Genomic DNA, 25000 nt, shown 5'->3' with positions numbered 1-25000 from the left:
CTGTTGTGAGCGTAGAGGTCTGCGTGCACGACACCATCGCGGGACGAAGTATAAATTATACTTGATGGACTGCAGGTGCGCGTGCAGCCATGCACAAATAGGCTCTGCTGCCGTGTTCATGAGCGCACCTCCCGTTCTTATGACAGCGACTGGAGGTGTGGTTTTGAGGACAACTGTTTTGAATTGCTATTATTGTTCAAACACAACAGAAACCAAGGATTATATATTTCAAGGGCGAGAGATCACAATAAAAATCCTAATCATTCTTCCTCCACACTGGGAGAAAAACAGCATCTGAAAGTTTGATGGGGCATTTTTTACACGTGAGTGCAGTTAGAACTTTTCCATTGCATCTTATGAGAGGTGGTGTTCTTTTGCTGCCTTTATGCGCGCGCATGCTGTTTCTTATCAGTGTGACGTCATCTGATAAGGCGTCTATATGGAGACGTGATGTCACGAGGCATATGGAGGCGTGGGTGACTAACTATAACGAGCGAACGGACGGACGGACGGACGGACGGACGGACGGACGGACGGACGGGAGATGCAGGTTTTCATAGTAAATGCGACCTACAGTCGCAAAAATATCATATTAATAACCATTATATATTTCAGGTCACATGGTGTCGTCTACCTCACCAGAAATCTGACCGTCACTCCAGAGGTCATCGACCCCGACAACTGTAGTCACTGGTGAGACTGGAGCGCGCGCGCACACACACACACACACACACACACACACACACACACACACACACACACACACACACACACACACACACACACACAGTGAGTAGGGTATAAAAGTGTGTCCTCCCGGTGGGGACTCCTAGTCCTAGTATAGGTGAGTCATAGGATACAGTAAAACGGTACGTCCTCCCGGTGGGGGCTCCTCACTCACTGTATGTGTGTGTGTGTGTGTGTGCGTCCGTGCGTGCGTGCGTGCGTGCGTGCGTGCGTGCGTGCGTGCGTGCGTGCGTGCGTGCGTGCGTGCGTGCGTGCGTGCGTGCGTGCGTGCGTGCGTGCATGTGTGTATGTCAGTGTGCAGGTGGAGGTGTGTGCGTCCTACATCCTCAGCACTGGAGACAGAAGCTTCAAGGAGAACATCAGTGAGTCACGCACACCCACACACCCACGCACACCCACGCACACCCACTCACACGCACACACGCGCACCCTAGTGTTGTTGGCTGTGTGTCTCATCATAGTGTTGTGTCGCCTCCTATTGGTGAAAGAAGACATGACTCAAGTCATTATATATCAGCTTTCCATTCTCCATTAATTCTTTTGCATATTGTACCTGAGTGGGGCTTTCTGTAGGTTCAAGGTTCAAGGTTCAAGGTTGTAAATGATTGCTCCATCTTGTGTACAGTAAAACGTACTCTTCCAGCCTGACAGCGTATCGCGGGTTCGACTCCCGATCCCGACGACCTTTGCTGTGTGTCACACAAGAAAAAGAAAAGTCGACCAACATACATTTTCCGTCACAGTTTTAGTCGACAAAATTAACAAAATTAACTAGAACAACAGGTTGTCGTATTAGTGCTGGTGTCTGTCTGTCTGTCTGTCTGTCTGTCTGTCTGTCTGTCTGTCTGTCTGTCTGTCTGTCTGTCTGTCTGTCTGTCTGTCTGTCTGTCTGTCTGTGTCTGTCTGTCTGTCTCTCTCTCTCTCTCTCTCTCTCTCTCTCTCTCTCTCTCTCTCGTCCAGACCTCCAGACATGTGTGTCAGTAGTCAGATGACATCATGCCTTGTCCTTGTGTGTCCTCCCGTCCTTGTGTGTGTGTGTGTGTGTGTGTGTGTGCGTGCGTGCGTGCGTGCGTGCGTGCGTGCGTGCGTGCGTGCGTGCGTGCGTGTGTTCTTTGTACTCCAAATTGATAAATCACATTAAGTGATGTTACTAGCATCTGTCTGACTGTGCCCCCCCCCCCCCCCCCCCCCCCCCCCACACACACACACACACACACACACAGAGCTTGTTTTTTGTGTCATTGGTAATTGACCAATCAGAATCGAGGTTAAAGAAGGATGTCTTTGGTAACCGATAGCAACCACATGGCAAGATGAAAAGGGTTATTATTATTATTACCAGTAAGATGACCTGAGGGCGAGAAGCTGCACACATCCGCCTGGGTGACGGCAGACTGCTTGGTGAAGCGTGGTCGCATAAATGCACACATCCGCCTGGGTGACGGCAGACTGCTTGGTGAAGCGTGGTCGCATAAATGCACACATCCGCCTGGGTGACGGCAGACTGCTTGGTGAAGCGTGGTCGCATAAATGCACACATCCGCCTGGGTGACGGCAGACTGCTTGGTGAGCGCTGGTGCTTTGGCATGGGGGGGTCAGATCAACATATGGAATTAATTATGTACTGGCCATATATGGAGCGTGTCTTGAGTGTACAGGGTTTGATGAGGTCAGACCAACATGGAATATCAGAACAGGTCAGCGCCATATATTGAGATCTAAGGGGGGGCAGTGTCTTGAGTGTACAGGGTTTGATGAAGTCAGATCAACATATATAATGTCAGAACAGGTCAGCTCCATATATGGAGATCTAAGGGTTTGAGGTTTGAGGTCAGATGTAGAGTTGCTGGCCGGCTCCATATATGCAGATCTAGGTGATGATCCAGTCATGTATGGCTATCCAGGGTTTGATGAGGTCAGTGTCGTGATCTTCATATATGGAGACGGCCATATATGGTGGCATGATGGACTGACGGCCATATATGGTGGCGTGACGTGTCATGAGGCGTGACGGACTGACGGCCATATATGGTGGCGTGACGTGTCATGAGGCGTGACGGACTGACTGCCATATATGGTGGCGTGACGGACAAATTGACTGACGGCCTGACAAACGGACTGGACTGACTGACAGGTTTTGCAGGTTTTCATATAATCTGTAACCTACGGTCAATTATTATTATTTAGGGTTTGTCTCAGTAACGTTTATGCTACATAAATAAATATGTAAATATTTCCTCCGAAGATACAGTCAGTTTATGTCACGAAGAAAGCTTATAGAATATCAGTGTCCATAGGACATATAAATTAATTAATTTGCTGTAATTCATGCCACGATTTCCCCCCGTTTCACCGTTATTTTGAAGAGCTAAAACCCGCGACCGGATGTTACTTACACTGTGTGTGTTGTCGGACCACATCCGGATGTACCGCTCGACGAGCGTCGGCTATGGGCCGTGGAATAAACCTTGTTTTGACCAGAATTGTTGCGGGTAAGATTCAAGATTCAAGGTGCGCTCCATTGCGGTTAACAACATCACATAGCAACCCAATGCTAATGTAAGTAGCATTATGACTTGATCGATTATAAGCACAATAAAAGACCAATTGCCGTATACATCTACGGCAATTGCACAGTGTTTTTTTTGTTTCGTTTTTTTAATAATTTTTATCCCACGATTCTGTAACACATGTTTCACCCCTGTTTCAATTATCTAATGTGATCCTGGGCTCTACACACCCTCCGCCAACCTAGTCCCCACATATGGGGGACATGGGGAGAGCAACGGACTTGAACTCATGCTTCCTTCATGCCTGAGTGTCCAAGTTGCTCCTTTACACCTGACAGGGGGGAGTTTCCCTGGTTGGACGTAGCGCGTGGAAGGAACACGTTATTCCAACGAGTTCCTTCCCCCTCCATCAGGTGCCCGGCTGGCCAGGGGAGGCAGTTTAGAGACCAGGATTACTGCATGTTTTTTGTGAGGGTACCTACCCTAGGGGACACGGGGAGAACATGCAAACTCCACACAGAAAGGCCCTTTCGCCAACCCCGCCTCGGGTATGGGCACTGATGACGCGGAGGAGGAAACACGGTGCCAGCACCCACAGCGTCCCGAGCGGGAATCGAACCCATGCAGGACCTTCTAGCTGTGAGGCGACAGCACTCACAGCACCGAGCGTGTTAACCACTTGAACCACAGCAACCATAGTCAACCAAAAATAGGGGGGTGAAGAGATTTGGTGCATATGGAAAAAGAACGCACTCGGGACAAATCATCCACCAACTAGAAAAAGTGCCCTTCCGGGCACAGGTCTCCACCAGTGTGTGTGATGTTTGGCAAAATGTGTAGGAGTAATATATAAACGTGTGTGTGTGTGTGTGTGTGTGTGTGTGTGTGTGTGTGTGTGTGTGTGTGTGTGTGTGTGTGTGTGTGTGTGTGTGTGTGTGTGTGTGTGTGTGTGTGTGTGTGTGTGTGTGTGTGTGTGAGACGCGGCTTGGCCTGTTGTAGCGCCACCATGAGGCTGATTCGAAAACTGTCAAGTGGCATTTCTTCCTCAGCCTAGTGGGAATATGCATGCACAGTTTCACCGCAATCGGACGCTGCGTTGAGTAGTTGTGGCGATTTGTACAAAACGGGTACAAAGCGGGCTACTCCTGAAAAGTTTAGAAGCCAATCGTAGCCAATGAGGGTGGATTATGAGAAATCAAACAAACCCGTCTTGATCACATGACTATGGAGAACATGTGTACTGATTTGCGTGAAATTTCGATAAAATCTGTAATATTAATGTAATGTAATATTAGAAAATGTGTTTTACATATGTCGGCCTCCTGGTGGCGCTATAAAGAGCAGATGTGAAAAATTCCAGGCAAAGGTTTTTCCTTGGCCTCTAGGGAGTTGGCATACAAAGTTATCCACAGATCCATGCAGTTAGAGGTAAAAACACTTTTCGGCCAGTTATAGCGCCACCATGAGGCTGAGTTGAAAATGTTCATGTGGCATTTCTTCCTCGGCCTAGTGGGAATGTGCGTGCACAATTTCACGGAAATCACACGATGTGTTCATGATTTGCAGCATTTTGTTTGAAACTGAGCACTCCTGCGAACTTTGGAAGCCAATCTTAGCCAATCAGGATGGAGTCTGAGAAATCTGAAAGACGTGTTTCGTTGAATGGCTCTAGAGAGACTGTGTACCAATTTGTGTGATGTTTGGACAAAATCTGTAGGTGTACTGTCCAAAAACTTGTTTTGCACAAAGCGGCCTCCTGGTGGCGCTATAACAGGCCGTTCTGAAAAATGTGGGGCAGAGGTTCATCGTTGGCATCCAGGGAGTGTGTGTGCAAAGTTTGGCATCGACCGGGTTAACGGTGCCGGAGATTAGCTGGTAACAGACGGACGGAAGGACACACACACGGACACACACACACACACACACACGGACGGAGTGCAAAACATACTCTCTCCCCATGCCTTCGGCCTGGTGGAGACAATTACACCCTTAGGGGTGGGTTAGATTTGTTTAGATGATGAGTGGCCCATTATCTGAAATGTATGTCCAAAACAAATTGTAATTGTTTTGTGTTTGTTGTTGTTGAGATCGAAGCACTAATGACTATGATCACATAACACAAGGCTCTTGTTTTACTGTGTATATTGGATGGCATTATGTACTTACTGTACTTACTTATGCAGACTATAGAGCAGCAGCAGGCTACAAGTTACAACATGTCATTTGTCAGATTTGGTCTTATTTTACACCAAGTAAATAAATAAGTAAATAAAGTATTTTCCTCATTATTATCTACTGTACAAGACATCCACAGATTCCACACACCCAGCATGTCTTCAGGGGTAGATGTTCTCCACTGTTGTGAAAGATTGGGTGTGGCTGCCGCCTGCCGCTGTCCCCTCCCCAGTGTGCTGGGCTGTTATGATTTATAACATGCATTTTGTTGTTCATTTAATAAACCCTATACTTAGTTGACTGAAAAAGCCCCCCAGGGCTGCATGCTAGGCCTCAGGCTGTTTTCACTCTATAGTCCTTATATACAAAATATCTTCACAGAAAAATAGCCTATCTACAAGAATACAGAGTGATGAGAAGATCTGCAATTTCGGCTTTTTAACCCCCCCCCCCCCCCCCCCCCCATAAGAATAACGATGCTATAGGGATCATGTGGTTAATTATAGTTATTGTGGTTATCATTCATTTGTAATTCCAAGAGTGTAGAAATGTAAGCAAACGGGTTACGGGTCATTACATTTTGTACACTTCTCTGAGTTTAAGTTTTAAGCTACAATCCATCACTTTAATGAATAAATGTTTTCTTTAGCCAATCTGTATGGTAGAGTATGTTAATACAGTAGTTCCCAAAGTGTGGTCCGGGGACCCCCAGGGGTCCTTGAGGGAGTTCCAGGGGGTCCCCAGCTAAATGATAGTTTTGGAACCGAATTTGGACCCTTATGGGCCTGTAACTCTGAGAGTGTCCATTTGGTTCCATCTGTACACTCTCAGAGTTAAATTCACATTGATTTTACAATATAAATTGGGGGTCCCAGAGATATAAATGCCATTAAATGGGGGTCCGTAGACTAATGCATGTCAAACCGGGGGGTCCTTGAAATTAAAACGTGTTGAGAATCACTGCTAGAGCTGTCTTCTCTTATGGGGGTCCCTGGCATATCTTTTCAAATGGGGTCCCACAGGATAATTAGTGTCAATGTGGGTCTGCAGTGGATGGAGGTGGTCCCTATATAGTCAGCCAGGGGTTTTCAACTGGTGGTCCGTGGACCACTGGTGGCCGTGAAGGTATTTGCCTGCATGGTTACTAAAAAAACATTGCATTTATTTTCTTTTTTCTTTTATGGCTTTCGCCTTTATTTTATATTTTTTTATAGAGGGACAGACAGTAGGCTGACAGGAAGTGGGTGACAGAGATAGGGGGGGGGGGGGGGGGTGACATGCAGTAAAGGCCGTCGGGATCGGGAGTCGAGCCCGCGGCACACTGCCAGGCTTGGCTATACCGGCCAAGGTGCCTGGACCGCTGAGCCACGGCCCAGGCCATCACATTGCATTTCTGAATGGAATGAAATGTTTTCGAGGGGGAGTGTAACCAGGCTAGGCCTATAGGTATTGCATGTGGTCCTCGACCATGCAAAATAGTGATATAGGAAAATAGTGAAAGATGTTTCAGTTAATCAGTTAATTAGTAATAGGCTATGGAAGGTTAAGAGAACAGAATACAGGCAACCATGTGAAAGGAATAGATCAGTTCTCAATCTTTTTTTAGCTCTGTCTGGACCACTAGATAGATAGATAGATAGATAGATAGATAGATACTTTTATTATCCCGCGGGGGAAATCAGTCGCCCAGCACAGCAGTTAAGGTTACAGCATAAGTAAGAATAAGAAGAATGAAAAAGTACTGTAGTATACAGAAGAAACAAGGCAGAAGAAAAAGAAAGGTGCAACAAGAAACAATAAACAATAATAATAGTAAAAAGAAGTCACACCAAAGTATATACCTAAATTACACCCTTAGGGGTGGGTTAGATTTGTTTAGATGATGAGTGGCCCATTATCTGAAATGTATGTCCAAAACAATTTGTAATTGTTTTGTGTTTGTTGTTGTTGAGAAGCACTAATGACTATAATCACATAACACAAGGCTCTTGTTTTACTGTGTTTTGGATGGCATTATGCAGTGTACTGTACTTACTTATGCAGACTATAGAGCAGCAGCAGCAGGCTACAAGTTACAACATGTCATTTGTCAGATTTGGTCTTATTTTACACCAAGTAAATAAATAAGTAAATAAAGTATTTTCAATTGCAATAAAAAATAGTAAAAAAAGTATAATAATAATAAACAGTGCAAACAAGAATAAACTAGAAAAAGTGCCCTTCTGGGCACAGGTCTCCACCAGGAGGATAGGAGAGTGTGTGTGTGTGTGTGTGTGTGTGTGTGTGTGTGTGTGTGTGTGTGTGTGTGTGTGTGTGTGTGTGTGTGTGTGTGTGTGTGTGTGTGTGTGTGTGTGTGTGTGTGTGTGTGACGCAACTTGGCCTGTTGTAGCGCCACCATGAGGCTGATTTGAAAAGTGGCATTTCTTCCTCAGCCTAGTAGTGGGAATAGGCATGCACAGTTTCACCGCAATCGGATGCTGCGTTGAGGAGTTGTGGCGATTTGTACAAAACGGGCTACTCCTGAAAACTTTAGAAGCCAATCGTAGCTAACCAGGATGGATAATTATGAGAAATCAAACAAATCACATGATCACATGACTATGGAGAGCATGTGTACCGATTTGCGTGAAATTTGGATAAAATCTGAAGGAGTAATATTAGAAATTGTGTTTTACATATGTCGGTCTCCTGGTGGCGCTATAAAGAGCAGATGTGAAAAATTCCAGGCAAAGGTTTTTCCTTGACCTCTAGGGAGTGTGCATACATGGTTTTACACAGATCGGTGCAGTTATAGGTAAAAACACAAATCGGCCAGTTATAGCGCCACCATGAGGCTGAGTTGAAAATATTCAAGTGGCATTTCTTCCTCGGCCTAGTGGGAATGTGCGTGCAAAATTTCACGGAAATCACACGATGTGTTCATGATTTGCAGCATTTTGTTTGAAACGGAGCACTCCTGCGAACTTTGGAAGCCAATCGTAGCCAATCAGGATGGAGTCTGAAAAATCTGAAAGACCCGTTTCGTTGAATGGCTCTAGAGAGACTGGGTACCAATTTGCGTAATGTTTGGACAAAATCTGTAGGTGTACTGTCAAAACATTTGTTTTGCACAAAGCGACCTCCTGGTGGCGCTATAACAGGCCAATGTGAAAACTTTGGAGCAGAGGTTCAGCTCTGGCATCCAGGGAGTGTGTGTGCAGAGTATGGCTGCGATCAAGCCAACGGTGCCAGAGATTAGCTGTTCACAGACGGACGGACACACGGACGGACGGACACACGGACGGACGGACGGAGTGCAAAACATACTCTCTCCCCATGCCTTCGGCCTGGTGGAGACAACTATATCTTCCAGACATCGTAGCTAAACCCCTTGCATCCAGCAGCCATTTTTTATTTTGTATTGACCTTTATTTTATTAACTTTAACCCTAACATAGTGTTGACAGGCTGATGTGTTGATGGTTGCTATGGTAACAGAATTGTTTTTGCTATGGTGACAGGACTGCGGTTCACCGTACAGGCAGACGTGACGCGGCAGAAACCCCGCCTCCATTTCCGAGACAACGGACAGGAAGTGTACACCGGTTTCCTGTCCATGCCTTCCTGTCGAATCCTCCGCCTGAGACTGCTGGTGAGACGCACGCACGCACGCACGCACGCACGCACGCACGCACGCACGCACGCACGCACGCATCGCACACACGCAATGCACGCACGTAACGCACATAAAGCACGAGAACCAATAGGATCCACCAGGTCTTTTGTGAATCCGCCCCTCTAGGCCAGAAATCACACATGCAGGCTACACGCAGGCTATGTTGTCGTCAGCCAACCTGTCTGTCAATCATAACTATACAGTTATGCCCAAAACGCTCAGGTTAGATCAGGTTATAAATCTGCAGTGCTATGTGTCTCTCTCTCTCTCTCTCTCACTCTCTCTCTCTCTCCATAATATCTCTCTATCATTCAGACTCCAGTTAAAGATCAGGTTGAACCGTTGAAGTTTGTCCTGTCTGTTTCTCTGGAAGAGAACCAACCTGTTGTTCTATCACCATGGCAACATGGAACCAACACCACACAGGTCTGTCTGTCTGTCTGTCTGTCTGTCTGTCTGTCTGTCTGTCTGTCTGTCTGTCTGTCTGTCTGTCTGTCTGTCTGTCTGTCTGTCTGTCTGTCTGTCTGTCTGTCTGTCTGTCTGTCTGTCTGTCTGTCTGTCTGTCCATCTAACCTTTCTTTCTTTCTTTCTTTCTTTCTTCAGATCCATATCGTTAAGGCGTGCGGTTCTGATAACCGTTGTCATAGCAACCTGCAGATGACGGCGCATTTCACCAATCAGGATGGACAAGCTTTCCCCAGGTGTGTGTGTGTGTGTGTGTGTGTGTGTGTGTGTGTGTGTGTGTGTGTGTGTGTGCGTGTGTGCGTGCGTGCGTGCGACTGTTTGCGTGCATCCATGGGCCAGTAAATGTTTCAGATTGGCCTCATGCTGGCACATTATAACAAGGCGATTCACACTCTTAACGGCCAAGCTACACCAGGCTTTTCTCGCGCGTAAACTGTCAAGCTACACCAGGCTTTTCTCCCGCGCACGCGCGCCGAGAAAAGCCAGGTGTAGCTTGGCCGTTTTTCGCGCGTTTTCTCCCGTAGCTTGGGCCGTCAGTGGAAAAACAGAACCTCTCCTTTTATTGTACGACTCACGGCCAAGCTACACCAGGCTTTAAAATAGGACTGGACCTAAATTAAACGCACGCGCGGGGGTAAACGCGCGCGTTTTGTGCGCGAAAAGCCTGGTGTAGCTTGGCTATTATTTTATTTGCCTGTGTGTGTGTGTGTGTGTGTGTGTGTGTGTGTGTGTGTGTGTGTGTGTGCAGTCGTCAGGGTGTCCAGGTGTTCCGCTACAGCGCCACCGTCAGGAAGCTTCTCCTGGTTGTCATGGTAACCAACGAGGCATCGCCGGGGCGACCGGCCGAAGAGGCTCACGCTGCAGTTCTCAACGTCACCAGAGAGGGCGCTGCACCGCTCAAATACTCTGGAGTCAGGACCAAGGTGTGTGTGTGTGTGTGTGTGTGTGTGTGTGTGTGTGTGTGTGTGTGTGTGTGTGTGTGTGTGTGTGTGTGTGTGTGTGTGTGTGTGTGTGTGTGTGTGTGTGTTGTCCAACGATTAAAGGACCACTTCACCACTTTTCAACCTATCTTCATATAATAGGTCCTCACTAATAATCATGAAAAAATGGCGCAATGTTTTTCTACTCTGTCTGTGTCTCATAGGAGGGCTGTGGGCAGTTCAGAAACCGTCCTCCAGTGACATCATCGATGGGGAATACAAGCTAATAGAAACTGCAGGCTTTAGGCGAAAATGGAAGCCATCGTTCTTACGATAATGAAAATCTAAACATTTTTGTAAAAAAATCTTGTTTAAAAACAAAATCTGTTTCTAAACTGCCCACAGCCCTCCTATGAGACACAGACTGAGTAGAAAAAAATCGTGCCATTTTATCATGATTATTAGTGAGGACCTATTATATGAAGATAGGTTGAAAAGTGGTGAAGTGGACCTTTATTATTATGTTATAATGGTATAATGTATTATATTGTTATACAGGGTCCGGGGCCTCCAGTAGAATGCTCAGATGAAGGCAGAGTGCTGCTGTGTGAACTGGGAGCACCGTTCAGAAACAACCAGAAGGTGGCGCTCAACCCTTTCTCTATTCTGTATGGTGTGCAACATGACATAAAATACGATGCCAGCAAAAAGTGCTGTTCTAATAATTATGTAGAACCAAAGAGGACATATTCCTTTAACTCTGCGCCTGTGTTCAAATTATAATAACCTTGAGGGCTGGAATAAAAAATATATATCTTGGTCATTTTGTTACTGGTCAAATGACTGATGATGATGATATAGATACAGACATACAGACAATGTCGAAAGTTGTATGCTCAAGCAAACACTATTGCCCGTAAGTTTTGTTCAACTAAACTGAAAGTGTCATTATTTAAGGAATATTGCACACCGCTCTATACCGCCTGGTCATCTTACAAGAAATCTACATGCAAAGGTTGCAATTTGCATATAATGATGCTATGAGAATACTCAATACTAAATACTACTTAAAGCAAAGTTCATGTCTCTCTGTCTGTCCTCAGGTGGAACTGTCAATCATCTTTGAGGCATCAGAGATCAGTCTGAATACCAGAGAGATTCACACCGTGTTGTCACTGTCAACGTAAATGCGCACGCACGCACGCACGCACGCACACACACACGCACGCACGCACGCACGCACGCACGCACGCATTATATGAATGTATGAATGTGTATCATATGTTTAATATTGACAATTATTGTATTTAATGTATTAATTATAGATTGGTGTGTTTAATATTGATGATATTTGTTAATGTATTATCATATTGATGATTATATGAATGTATTTTCAGTCTCAGTGAACAGTCAGATCTCTCTCCATTACATCTCATCATGATGGTGGAATATTCTCTGCAACCTGTTTTCACCCTGTAAGTGTATATCACTGTAATATTTTCAATGTCTGATTGGTTTATTCATTGGTTCATCGATGGATGATTGACAGTGAGCAGTTGAGACGAATAACAGTCAAAGTCCATAATTTATTCTGACCCCTCCCCGAAAAGGCCTATTTGTCCTGACCATTTAATTATCCATCATTTATACATTATGGATAATTACTATATGGACTCAGACTGTTATTCGAGTTAACTGCTCGATTGATGAATTAATAGCCTTACAAACGGGGAGCGATAAAACGCGCCTATAATTCATTTTCAATGAGACCTGCGTTTTTGCTCTGAGAAGTCCCGGTACGACAACGCAAGCGTATTTACGTGAGAGCGGTCCCGTGAATTTGTTGTGCGCGTGCTCGTTTCGTGCACACTCGTACTCACCAGACCTGGATTCGGTTTAGCTTTTATTTTACGCTTGCGTTGTCGCGCCCCTCTTGAGCAGACCTGTAGCAGACCTGTCGTTGATCCAGGCAACAATGTGTGCGTTCCTCGCTGCCGTTTGCAAGGCCCTTTAGGCCTACTTTTATTTTGTGCTGTTAGAATCAAGCAGCCAGGCCACGTCCACTTCGGAGGTCATGTGACCGGGGAGTCTTCCATGAAGACGACCAGTGATGTAGGAACGCCGCTGGACTTCACCTTTAAGGTCATTTAAATGTGTGACTGTACCTTTTAACATGTCACTGTGCCTTTAAATATATTTACTGTACCTTTAACTATGTTACTGTGACTTTAAATGTGACTTTATGTAACACTGTAATATAGTCTGAAAACCGACCAAAGTTCAGACTCAATCTTAGCCATAGCACTTGCCGTAGCACTTGCCCTTATAGCCTCGACAACATTACAGGCGTAAGCAAAGGCTCAACTTATAATAACTTAGATAGAATGTATTGTATACATAGCACTCTATAGTGTTTAATATCATAGTTTCATTATATAGATATTATACTGTTATACGACGTTAGATTATTAGCTTACTTATGATTGTTAATGTCTATTTCTCTGTATTTGATGTATTACCATGTGGATAAAAATAATACATTATGGCTCCCTCTGAGCTTGTAGATCGTTGTTGCTTACTGTAAATAGCTGGCTTGTGTTTCCCATATAAACAGGACCTGGGTGTGGCTTATGTTTCCTGTATAAACAGGAAGTGGGTGTGTCTTGTGTTTCCTGTCAGGTGGACCTATCGGGGAAGCCGCTGGGTGACCTTGGCCAGCTGGAGGTGGAATTTGATTGGCCGTGGGAGTCGTCCAATGGGAAGTGGCTGCTGTACCTGACAGAGATACGATTGGACGGGACGTCGGAGCCGCGCTGCATCCCGCCGGGTGACATCATCAACCCTCTGAAGCTGCTGGTAAAGCGTTATTCATAGTCTGGGTTTTCGGTGGTGAGGTGACCACCGAACTACAACATGACATCACTGAAGGCGCGGTGAAGAGAAAACCACCGCTCTCCCCAGTCCTTCTCTCTGTTTTTACTCACCACCGCTTCACGTTATTACAGCTCCGGTGGTCACCTCACCACCGGATTTAAGAAAAAAACAATCATCTCTCTCACACAAATACCAGTATGCCAGTGATCACCTAAAGTGATCACCCTCCCCTGTGCCAATGTTGGCACCCCTGCCTAAAGTTGCCTAGCCCTGCTCTGTGTCTTTAGAGTTTAACCACTTTAACTATTATTTTAATCTTTAGCTGTTGAAAAATACAAGCTCATAGAGTTTGTAGATCTGCTAAAATGTAGCACAAATCTTTGAATATATATTCTTTCACAGTGAACGTTGTTTCGGGGGGGTCGGGATGCGCGGGAATCCTGTTATAATGGCGGCTCAATGGAGCTGGATTTTAAAATTCCATAGCTGGTGGGGACGGAGGCTCTCCATAGTAACCGGAGCAATGCTAAAAGAATAAATTGACGGTCGCCACTTTCATATATGGAGTATAGGTTGTCTACGAACCTATACATCATCACCTTTAGGTACCTATAGCCTAGCTACGTTTATAAATGTAGATAGCAGCAAAAAAGTTTATCAATGCACATATTTTTCTCCCCAGGTGTTGGAAGAAGAGGGGCCGAGCAGGGTCAACCAGAGGTCATCGGAAGTCGACCGGAGGTCATCAGAGGTCAACCAGAGGTCATCAGAGGTCAAACAACAGAACAGGGTCAGAAGGAGTATGGAGGAAGAGAGGAGAGAGAAGAGGAAAACCGAGTCTTCTGTTACCCTGCGGGGGGCACCCAAGAGCACACACACCCTGGTACACACACGCACGCACGCACGCACACACACACACACACACACACACACACACACACACACACACACACACACACACACACACACACACACACACACACACGTTTTTCTCTATGGAGGATTACATCAGGTAATCTTAAAATCATCTAAGAACTGTGGTTAAAAAAAAAACTGTCTCTGCGATATTGTCGGGAAGGTCAGTCAGTCAGTCAGTCAGTCATATTTGATACAGTCCGTTTCTAGCGAAAATGTAACTAATTCGGCAGCATGCAGTAACATTAGCGTTTTCATCGCAGTCAGTTGATTCTTCATAAACGTAGCCTTCTATAGGTACCTACAGGTGCTAATTATACGGTGCATGTGCGCTCGCGCGCGCGCGCGCGCATGTGTGTGTGTGTGTGTGTGTGTGTGTGTGTGTGTGTGTGTGTGTGTGTGTGTGTGTAGGACTGTGCTCAGGGGACAGTGAGGTGTGTGAAGTTTATCTGTCCTCTCGTCAACATGAAGAACTCAGCCAACCTGTCTGTCAGCGCTCGACTCTGGAACTCTACCCTAATAGAGGTCTGTCTGTCTGTCTGTCTGTCTGTCTGTCTGTCTGTCTGTCTGTCTGTCTGTCTGTCTGTCTGTCTGTCTGCACACATCTTTCTTTCTTTCTTTCTTTCTTTCTTTCTTTTTGACTAATTATGACTTTCCAGAAGTTATTTCTTCCTAAATTGTTATTTAGCACACCCAATAGTATTAGTAACAGAATTGAAAAATCTCCTTTATCAATTATTTTAGTTTTCAACCATACCTATACCCATAAGGTAGACTCTGGGGTGTCTGTATCTCGAGGGGAGGCGACGTGGAGGCAAACTTTCCCGAGATTCCTTGCGAAGCATAGAACTGAACTGCAGCGACCAATGAGGCATCTATTTATTTTGAGTCACTGCAAACAGACCACTATAGGGGGTGAGCCCAACCCATTTGCACAGGTTTTTGAAAACCTTATGACCATATCTAACACCATGCCCTCCTGCTCTGACATGTCTGTGTGTGCAGGATTATGCTGAGTCATGGAAGGTGACAATAGGAGGACAGGCGTCTCTTAAACTGGTCACACGCAAACCTGCCATCACCATGGAAACCATTACTACACAGGTAACCTCCCTCCCTCCCTCCCTCCCTCCCTCCCTGCCTGCCTGCCTGCCTGCCTGCCTGCCTGCCTGCCTCCCTCCCTCCCTCCCTCCCTCCCTCCCTGCCTGCCTGCCTGCCTGCCCGCCCGCCCGCCCGCCCGCCCTCCCGCCCGCCCCTCCCTCCCTCCCTCCCTGCCTGCCTGCCTGCCTGCCTGCCTGCCTGCCTGCCTGCCTGCCTGCCTGCCTGCCTCTCTCCCTGCCTCCCTCATGGAAGAGTTGCCACGGTCGTCCAGTTTCCCCAGCAGACCTCGATCATAGCATAGAGCGGAGTCCATGAGCATATCTCTACTTTGGACGTAGCTTGTGGAAGGGACACGTTATTCCAACCATTTCCTTTCCCCTCCATCAGGCAGGGGGAGGCAGTATAGAGACCGGGGTAACTGCACGCCAATTTGTGTTGTTCTATTGTTACATTTCTATTGTTCTATTGTTCTATTGTTCTATAGTTCAGTGTAGTGTTCTATTGTTACAGTTATATTGTTCTATTGTTCTATAGTTCAGTGTACTGTTCTATTGGTACAGTTATATTGTTCTATTGTTACAGTTCAGTGTAGTGTTCTATTTTTTACAGTTCTATTGTGCTATTGTTCTATAGTTCAGTGCATTGTTCTATTGTTACAGTTATATTGTTCTACAGTTCAGTGTAGTGTTCTATTGTTACAGTGCTATTGTTCTATTGTTACAGTTCTATTGTTCTACAGTTCAGTGTAGTGTTCTATTGTTACAGTGCTATTGTTCTATTGTTACAGTTCTATTGTTCTACAGTTCAGTGTAGTGTTCTATTGTTACAGTGCTATTGTTCTATTGTTACAGTTCTATTGTTCTACAGTTCAGTGTAGTGTTCTATTGTTACAGTTCTATTGTTCTATTGTTACAGTTCTATTGTTCTACAGTTCAGTGTAGTGTTCTATTGTTACAGTTATATTGTTCTATTGTTCTACAGTTCAGTGTATTGTTCTATTGTTCTACAGTTCAGTGTATTGTTCTATTGTTACAGTTCTATTGTTCTATTGTTCTACAGTTCAGTGTATTGTTCTATTGTTCTACAGTTCAGTGTATTGTTCTATTGTTACAGTTCTATTGTTCTATTGTTCTACAGTTCAGTGTACTGCTGGAGCCGGAGGGTGGAGGTGTGGTGGAGAATAGCGCCCCCCTGTGGATCTACCTGCTGTCTGTCCTGTGTGGAGTTCTGCTGCTGGCTGCCCTCTGGTGGCTGCTGTGGAAGGTACACCACACTTGCACGCACACACACACACACACACACACGCACACACACACACACACACACACACACACACACACACAAACACAAACACAAACACAAACACAAACACACACACACGCTTGTCTTGATCCACAAGTTTTTTTTTCCTGGTTGTTCAGTGTGGGTTCTTCAAGATAGTCCACACCAGGGAGATGTTCGAGGCCAATGAACACACAGCCAGACTGAAGAGCCAGCCCTCCCATTGGCTGAACGGCTGAACCAGCTGGCAGCTGACCAATGAGCACTGAGGCTGGGCTGAACTGGACGTCTGCTGTAAGGACTGAATGACGCACAGGGGTGAAATAAATCAGACGCCATTAACCGCGGCTCTCACTCTGAGTGCCTTTTGACAGAATTACCATCTGATGAATGCATTTCTGACATAAATACAGTGATAAATGTATTTCTGACAGAAATAGCAGTCTGGTAACTGCCTTTCTGAAAGAAATACCATCTGATTAATGCATTTCTGATACAAAGTGTGATAAATAGTGATGTACTCTTACACTAACTCTACCCCTAACCCTAACCTCACAGGGAAGCCACGGGTGAGTCTTAACCGCCAACGTATATCGGACTCTGTCGCGATCTAAAACGTGCACTTTATCGGCACAAAAATAATGACATAAGCAGGATTCGAACAGGGGAGGTGTGGATTGAAAGTCTATTGCCTAACGAGCCATATTATGAGCTGGCTGCCAGAAGGCAGGTGCTGTATAAAATATGACAACGCCCAACTCATCTAAACAGAAAGAAAAGCCCCACACAGTAGGGGAGGAGTAAGGGGCTTCCCTCCACTACCCATAGATACACATATAAAGGTAGACGCCCTTTCCGCCTCTGGAGCGTATGTGCTCAAGGAAGGGCAACATTTCCCCGAGATTCCTTGCAAAGCACCGCGGAAGCATGAGTGCGTCACAGAGCGCATGTTCGGATCTGTCCCGGAAAAGATGTGCTGTGATTGGCCAATAATGACTTGAGTGGCAGTGTGACGTAGCGTGCCTTCCACACTTCCGGCGTACTTCCTCCCCCAGTGTAAATTGTTCCGCCCCTCCTTCGACACACATGGCTCCAACGAACAGCAGCGGCCAATGAGGCAACTATTTTTTTAAATATATATATCTATGCCCCTACCCATCCCCGTATGTATGTCAGAAGTCGTTTGCGTCTGATTTCACCCTTCTGCCTGAAGCACTGCTTTACTGACTGGCTGGCTGGCTGGCTGGCTGGCGGCTCTCTCACTAGCTGCTCCCAGCTCATTGGATTGACTGTCCGTCTAACTCTAACCGACTTCCTTGTCTTTTTCTTCCAACGTAACAGCCTGCTCTACTATATATGTTCACTGCTATGTTCACTGCTATGTTCACTAGTATGTTCACTATGTTCACTGCTACAGTATGTTCACTAGTGTGACATTAAAGGCCTATTCATACTCCAGTTTTAGACCACCGAAAACTACAACATGACGTCACTGAGCCACAGTGATAAGGGACTCACCCAAACACATCTCCTTGTTTTTACTAAAACTACAACATGACGTCACTGAGCCACAGTGATAAGGGACTCACCCAAACACATCTCCTTGTTTTTACTAAAACTACAACATGACGTCACTGAGCCACAGTGATAAGGGACTCACCCAAACACATCTCTCTGTTTTTACTAAAACTACAACATGACGTCACTGAGCCACGTCGGCGATAAGGGACTCACCCACACGGGCGTACTGGAAGCTCCACAAGCGATGTACCGCGGGGGGGGGCCTCCAGCAGGTGGGGGGCTCACTCGCCCAAAGCTATAGCCAAATTCTACAATAGATCTTGGTTGGCCACCCATTTTACATTTGAAATCAGCTCGGGGAGTGACATCATCGCTGTCCGGTGTTGCCATTGTCTGTGGGAGTTGGAGGTTCATCATGTGCTTCAATGTTTACATCTGGATTTACGGCAGAGCAAGGCTGAATGGGCTATTTTCCAAATCGCCGAGAAGATGTCTTCCGTGATGTCAGGGCCCCACCCAGATCCTTGCAGGGGGGCCTCTGGATTTTTAGCGACGCTATAGCCTATACTGCTCACCCAAACACATATCTCTGTTTTTTGTAAAACAGTAGGCTTAACTACAACATGATGTCACACCGCAGTGTTAATTAGACACCGCTCACCCAAACACATCTGTTTTTACTAACCACTGTTTCGGTAGTCTACTTATAAACCTGTAGTATGAATAGGCCTTAACTGCATGTTCACCAGTGTGACATTATGAAAGCATGATAACACATTTGTTTTCTCTGAATCACCTCACTAGATTGACAGAATGATTAGTCAATATCCTGTGTGTGTGTGTGTGTGTGTGTGTGTGTGTGTGTGTGTGTGTGTGTGTGTGTGTGTGTGTGCGTGCGTGCGTGCGTGCGTGCGTGCGTGCGTGCGTGCGTGCGTGCGTGCGTCAGTGTGGGTTCTTCCGGAGGGGCGTGGCCTATCACCAGGGCACGGTGGACAGGAAGAAGAGTCATTGCACCGCGGACGGCTTCCTCATCCAGGATGACATCACTTCCTCCACAAACAAGAACAGGACGAAAAACAAATGGATCACCACCTGGTCTGAGAGCTGATTGATTACACATGTACTTACCGGCCACATTCCAATACTCTGTCTGACACCTGCCATTGTCATTCTAGTCAAAACAACCATCTTCACACTAATGGTGGAAAAACACATTAAACCATCTGACAATGTATAAAGTCACCATACGAACTTTGATGAGGCAGTATTGTGTTGTTTAAAGCCCACACCACACCAATGGGTCGAGACACAACAAAACGTTTTTTAGCGTTCGCCCCGACGGTGTGATATGTCCTGTTGCACGTCGGCACATGGTGGCGCATGTTGACCCAACTGATTCAATGCAATGGTTGCTTGCTACTACATGCGTCTACATGCGTCTACATGCGTCTACATGCGTCTACTCGCAACTGTTTGGTTGCAAGGAGTTGCATGGCAACCCATTGGTGTGGTTTGGGCTTTAACCCTTTGATGACTGAGGCAGTGTTTTTAGTCCTATTGTGTTTTGTGTTATTTATAATTTCCTGGAAAGTTAATATGTTGGACATACCTAGTTGGTTTCTGCCCGACAACAGAGCTATGGGACGATAAACCTTATTATTATTTATCGTGATACTGTATGGTCTGCTACCCGCATTAATTTCCATTAGCATTTCTACATAATGCTAACATGCTAGTATCTGACCACATTAATTGCCATTAGCATTGCTACATTGTTGTGTATTTATTGACCTTTATTGTATGAGGGAAGCACATTGAGAGCATGTTCTATTTTGCAAGGATGTCGATCCTGAGTATAATCACACATACAAAAAAGAAACAACAAACATAATGTTACCTAATGTTAACATGCTAGTATGACCGCAGTGACCATTTACGCAAACCCGCGACCTGACCCCATTCATTTCCATTAGCATTGCTAAAAAATGCTAACATGATTCCAGTGGACATTCCTCAGTTACCATAGTGCCGAATTTCTGTCTGTCTGTCTGTCTGTCTGTCTGTCTGTCTGTCTGTCTGTCTGTCTGTCTGTCTGTCTGTCTGTCTGTCTGTCTGTCTGTCTGTCTGTCTGTCTGTGACAACGGTAAACACACACAACCACGTATCATATGGTGTTGTTATGTAGTAAATCAATGCATTAATAAATATAACATCTTAATGATATTGATATCTCAACAACTGTAATTTAAAATTCCGGTTTTAAACACATAAGTATACAATACACATTTAAACAGAAACATTTAAACGTCATGTTGTCTGCAACTCTGCTGTTCTCTCCGTGTCAGTGTGATGATGATTAAAGTAACATTAGGCTATATCGACCTGAACATCAGCCACTGTTTGTATTTACATATATTTTGATATTTTTGTCTTTTGATGTTGTATAAATGTCACATTTTATAAATAGTACAGTATAAATGTCACATTTTATACTATACATATATTAAATGTATTTATATATATACATATAAATGTCATGTTTTATAAACAATAAAGTGACTTTAAGATAATCTCATGCTGTTTAGTGTGGATTCTGTTGCATTAAGGTTGTTTAATGTTTATGCATTCATATATAATTATTTTATTCAATCCCTAAGGTGTTCATCGGACAACTTCACAGCAGCAGTATTAACTCATTCAGTGCCACCTGGTGAACACCAGTTTTGGCCCTCGTTGCCACCGAAGCCCATTATAAATAAAATAGTGCATGTAATGTTCATGTCATCACCTGACATGCAGATTAGAGCAATTTTCAAAATCTGGATTAAAAAATAATAATAATAATAATATTCCAAACAAAAAAGAAAATTACCCAGTCGTTCAAACATTGTTCAAACGACGTTCAACAACGTTTGAATGACGTTTGAATGTTGTTTCGTCGAAACGTCATACAAACATTAAAGTCTTTAAAGTGGGGAAGGATCAGCATATGGAACATCAGAACAGGCCATGGAGATCTAAGGGTTTGAGGTCAGATGTAGAGTTGCTGGCCGGCTCAATATATGCAGATCTAGGATGATCAGTCTTCTCCATGTATGGTTATCCAGGGTTTGATGAGGTCAGTGTCGTGCTCTTCAAATTAAATGAAATTAAATCTATATTTACCCAGGGTATCTGGGCTAAGCTCAAGAACTTGTTTCCAGCCAGGCCCTGCTCATAGAACACATTTCATTGTAGTGGTTCAATGCCTTGTTCAAGGGCACTTCAGCGGTGGTAAACGTGTCGGACGGCTGATTCGAACTAGGAACCTTCCGGTATCAAGACCGCGCCGCTATCTGTTCGGCCACCGCTGCCGCTTCATATATAGAGACAACGCTATATATGGAGCGCGTCACGAGGCGTGATGGACTGACGGACTGACTGACATGTTTTGCAGGTTTTCATAGTAATCTGCAACCTATAATAACAATACTTACATGTCTGTGATTGTGTCTGCATGAGATCGAATGTACAATAATATAGGCTTTGCTGCCATCTTGTGGTGATAACAGAGAATGTCAGACCTGTAGCGACATTACCAGAGCTCCTGGAATGGAGTTCCATGTTCTATAAATCTATGGGTCCATCCATATGTTTTACAGATCTATATGGGTCCATCCATATGTTTTACAGATCTATATGGGTCCATCCATATGTTTGACAGATATATGAGTCCATCCATATTTTGGAGGGGTGCCAGCCCCTCCTATATACAGGTTTAATGTTTGTCTTTAGTTCAATGTTTGTTTTGTAAATGCCATTGACAATGAAGGGGAAATTTACGTCATAATGTGCCTCATTATGTCATATTGTCTCTTTATTGTTAATTGTTTTATGTTTGTGTTGGCACCGTTTGTTTTATATAACCATTACATCACCTAATCAACATGAGTTAGACTTTAATATATTAGCGCCCCTCACTTCACACGGGTGTGATTTTTTACAGATTTATATGGGTCCGCCCATATTTTTGAGTGGTGCAAACCACTCCAACAACCAGCTTTGTCTGTATGTGTCTATGTATGTGTGTACCTGTACGTGTGTGTACCTGTACGTGGGACCCAAAAAAATGAGCATGGTTACTATGGTCACTGACATTACGTCAGACCACAGCTGATCAGGCTATATAAAACCTTGCACCACTCAGTTCACACGGGTGTGATTTTTTACAGATCTATGCCCCTATGTTCGAGTTGCGACCCGATATGGACAGAAGAGTAAATCAATGAAAGGAGAAATTGGGTCAAATGTCCGCCAAATATGACATAAATCTTGTCCCCACACGTCTCATATTTGCCATTGACAATGAAAGGAGAAATTGGGTCAAAAATGTCCGCCAAATATGATGTAAATGTCAAGAGCGCCCCTCACTTCACAAGGGTGTGATTTTTTTACATCTATGCTTCACACTGATTTTAGGATGGGGTGACGGAAATAGCAGATCTACAAGCTTGCCATACATCTCAATGATCTCACTGTGAGCTTGCATATTTGTATAGACTGCTAAAGGTAGACTAGCGCCGTGACGTCATCTCGTTTTTGAGGGGCGATAGACCCTCTATGTCCAGCTTTTGTTTGTGTGTATGTGTATGTGTGTGTGTGTGTATGTGTATGTGTGTGTGTGTGTGTGTGTGTGTGTGTGTGTGTGTGTGTGTGTGTGTGTGTGTGTGTGTGTGTGTGTGTGTGTGTGTGTGTGTATGTGTATGTGTGTGTGTGTGTGTGTGTGTGTGTGTGTGTGTGTGTGTGTGTGTGTGTGTGTGTGTGTGTGTGTGTGCGTGCATGCGTGTGTGTGAACACAAACTTTGTTCTAACACAAACATTAAATGCTATTGACAATGAATGGACAATTTTGAGTGTTTGTGTAAACACAAACATTGCGTAACACAAACGTTGAAGACGCGAAGGTGAGGGCTCAAATTCTGATTGGCCGAAATGAGATGATGTATGATGATGTACGATATGATAAGAGCGCCCCTCACTTCACACGTGTGTGATTGTTTTAGTGAACAAATTGTCGACTTAAACGTTTGTCCACATGAGGGCAATCAAAGGCTGTTGAACAGACAGACAGACAGACAGACAGACAGACAGACAGACAGACAGACAGACAGACAGTCACAGACAGACAGACAGACAGAGAGACAGACAGGACGTTTATCACAACAAGACGTCATTGTGACGTCATTGTATCGTCAGCAGGCAACAGCAGCAGTATCTTGACTTTCTCCTTCCATCTCTCTCACTCTCTTTCTCTCTCTCTCAGAAGGCGGATCTATATCAGAGTGGAGTCTCGCACACATCAGAGCAGCAGCAGGTCTGTGTTTGTTTATATTTTTAACGGTATCGTAGCCTATATGACTGTATATATGTTTATGTTATACTACTGTCCATTTGTTCCACATATAGCAACACGTCGTACGTTAGAACGTCACACAGTTGTGCTGTTAACAGTTAAGTTATGTTAATTTATAGCGCTTATATAGTGTTTGCCACGCATGCAGCGCACCTGCTCCCGTTCCGTGCGTCAGTAGGCTATAGATAACTCTCTAATAGTGTTTATAAGGTAACTGTCACCAATTCTAATATGAGATTATGAGAGAGAGAGAGACAGACCCATGAATTCCTGTTCTGTTCTTTGACTATATAGAAGTGTCTATTTGTAGCCTACGTCTCTAAATGTTTTGATGAATTGAACAAGGTGGACCCTCTTGTAAACAAGTGTAGGCCTAATGCTTAATTTGGTTGTCCACTCACAGTTAACAGTCTTTGTATTGAGTTTGTGCTTGAAATGTACTGTAATTCTGCAAACTGTTAATAAATATTTCAATCAATCAAGAGAGAGAGAGAGAGAGAGAGAGAGGTGGGGGCGCCCGCGCACACACGCACATGCATGCACACGCACGCACGCACACACACATGCACACAGCCCCTGCAGTCTTTAAGGACTTTATCTCACATTAACTAACATGACAAATGGCATTTGTTTCAATTAGCATGTGGTCTGGCAGGACCCCGAGGGGGTCTGGGGACCTTATATTTGCATCACTTTACCCAAATACAGCTCAAATATGTGTCACATTGCGTCGCTGTCCCGCCCCTTTCATGACAACGAGAGGCCCAGGAAATAATTCCCCATGCATTTTTTCCATAGACATTTCAAAAAGTATTTATTTAAAGGGTTTCACTTAAAGGACAACTTTAGTTTTTTTCAACCAATGTTCATGTTTTAGGTTGTTATTAGAGAATTTGCTGCTTCTTTCGTTTTTTTCGATTTCAATTTTAGCTCTTTTTAACAGGGGGGCGGGGGCATTCGAGCATGGGGCTAAATATGTACTTTTGTACAAAATGTTATGGTGATTTCTTTTTTTATTATTTACTATAGCCCTACTAGACCTCAGGAAATTACATCTGGCCACAAAAGATCACGAGATCTACTGAATGTGAAGGTAGCCTACTGGGGGAAGGCTTATACTGTGTGTATAGGCCAACACATATAGGCTCAATATGTCAGTTTGTCACATTCAATAGATCCTGTGATATTTTGTGGCCAGATGTAATTTCTTGGGGTCTAGTAGGACTATAGTAAATAATAAAAAAATAAATCGCCATAACATTTTGTAAAAAAAATACATATTTAGGCCCATGCTTGAATGCCCCCGCCCTTACCTTTCGCCAGAAACGGGAGTGATGCGAGACACAGTCACAAATTACATCCGAACCTTGGATGGATGATGTTCACCAAGGACAGTGCTCGTATAGATTCCGAGTTATGGAGCTTTGAAAATCCCGCTTGTAACC

The 25000-nt window shown here is 44.6% G+C and overlaps 2 protein-coding genes across 2 annotated transcripts in view; both read left to right on the top strand.

Annotated features, from left to right (window-relative positions):
- The window catches only part of LOC306915109 (integrin alpha-3-like), a gene marked incomplete at both ends in the record, with an annotated part of 34789 nt that extends 17908 nt beyond the window's left edge, over nucleotides 1-16881 (top strand). Inside the window, 14 exons of the mRNA XM_079492357.1 lie at nucleotides 616-693; nucleotides 1078-1109; nucleotides 8932-9062; nucleotides 9690-9787; nucleotides 10300-10474; nucleotides 11030-11139; nucleotides 11869-11946; nucleotides 12511-12613; nucleotides 13151-13327; nucleotides 14028-14228; nucleotides 14672-14785; nucleotides 15266-15364; nucleotides 16499-16624; nucleotides 16783-16881. Of these exons, the coding sequence (XP_079348483.1) occupies nucleotides 616-693; nucleotides 1078-1109; nucleotides 8932-9062; nucleotides 9690-9787; nucleotides 10300-10474; nucleotides 11030-11139; nucleotides 11869-11946; nucleotides 12511-12613; nucleotides 13151-13327; nucleotides 14028-14228; nucleotides 14672-14785; nucleotides 15266-15364; nucleotides 16499-16624; nucleotides 16783-16881 (1621 nt within the window). The remainder of the gene's footprint in view (nucleotides 1-615; nucleotides 694-1077; nucleotides 1110-8931; nucleotides 9063-9689; nucleotides 9788-10299; nucleotides 10475-11029; nucleotides 11140-11868; nucleotides 11947-12510; nucleotides 12614-13150; nucleotides 13328-14027; nucleotides 14229-14671; nucleotides 14786-15265; nucleotides 15365-16498; nucleotides 16625-16782) is intronic.
- Nucleotides 16882-23402: 6521 nt separating this feature from the next.
- The window catches only part of cyb561 (cytochrome b561), a 14287-nt gene continuing 12689 nt past the window's right edge, over nucleotides 23403-25000 (top strand). Inside the window, exon 1 of the mRNA XM_079517175.1 lies at nucleotides 23403-23516. The gene's annotated coding sequence lies outside the window, so the exon portion shown is untranslated. The remainder of the gene's footprint in view (nucleotides 23517-25000) is intronic.

This window comes from Electrona antarctica (genome assembly GCF_951216825.1).
Source record: "Electrona antarctica genome assembly, chromosome: 1".
NCBI lineage: Eukaryota > Metazoa > Chordata > Actinopteri > Myctophiformes > Myctophidae > Electrona > Electrona antarctica.
The sequence above is the reverse complement of the archived record's forward strand: the minus strand, read 5'-3'. Positions and strand labels throughout refer to the sequence as shown.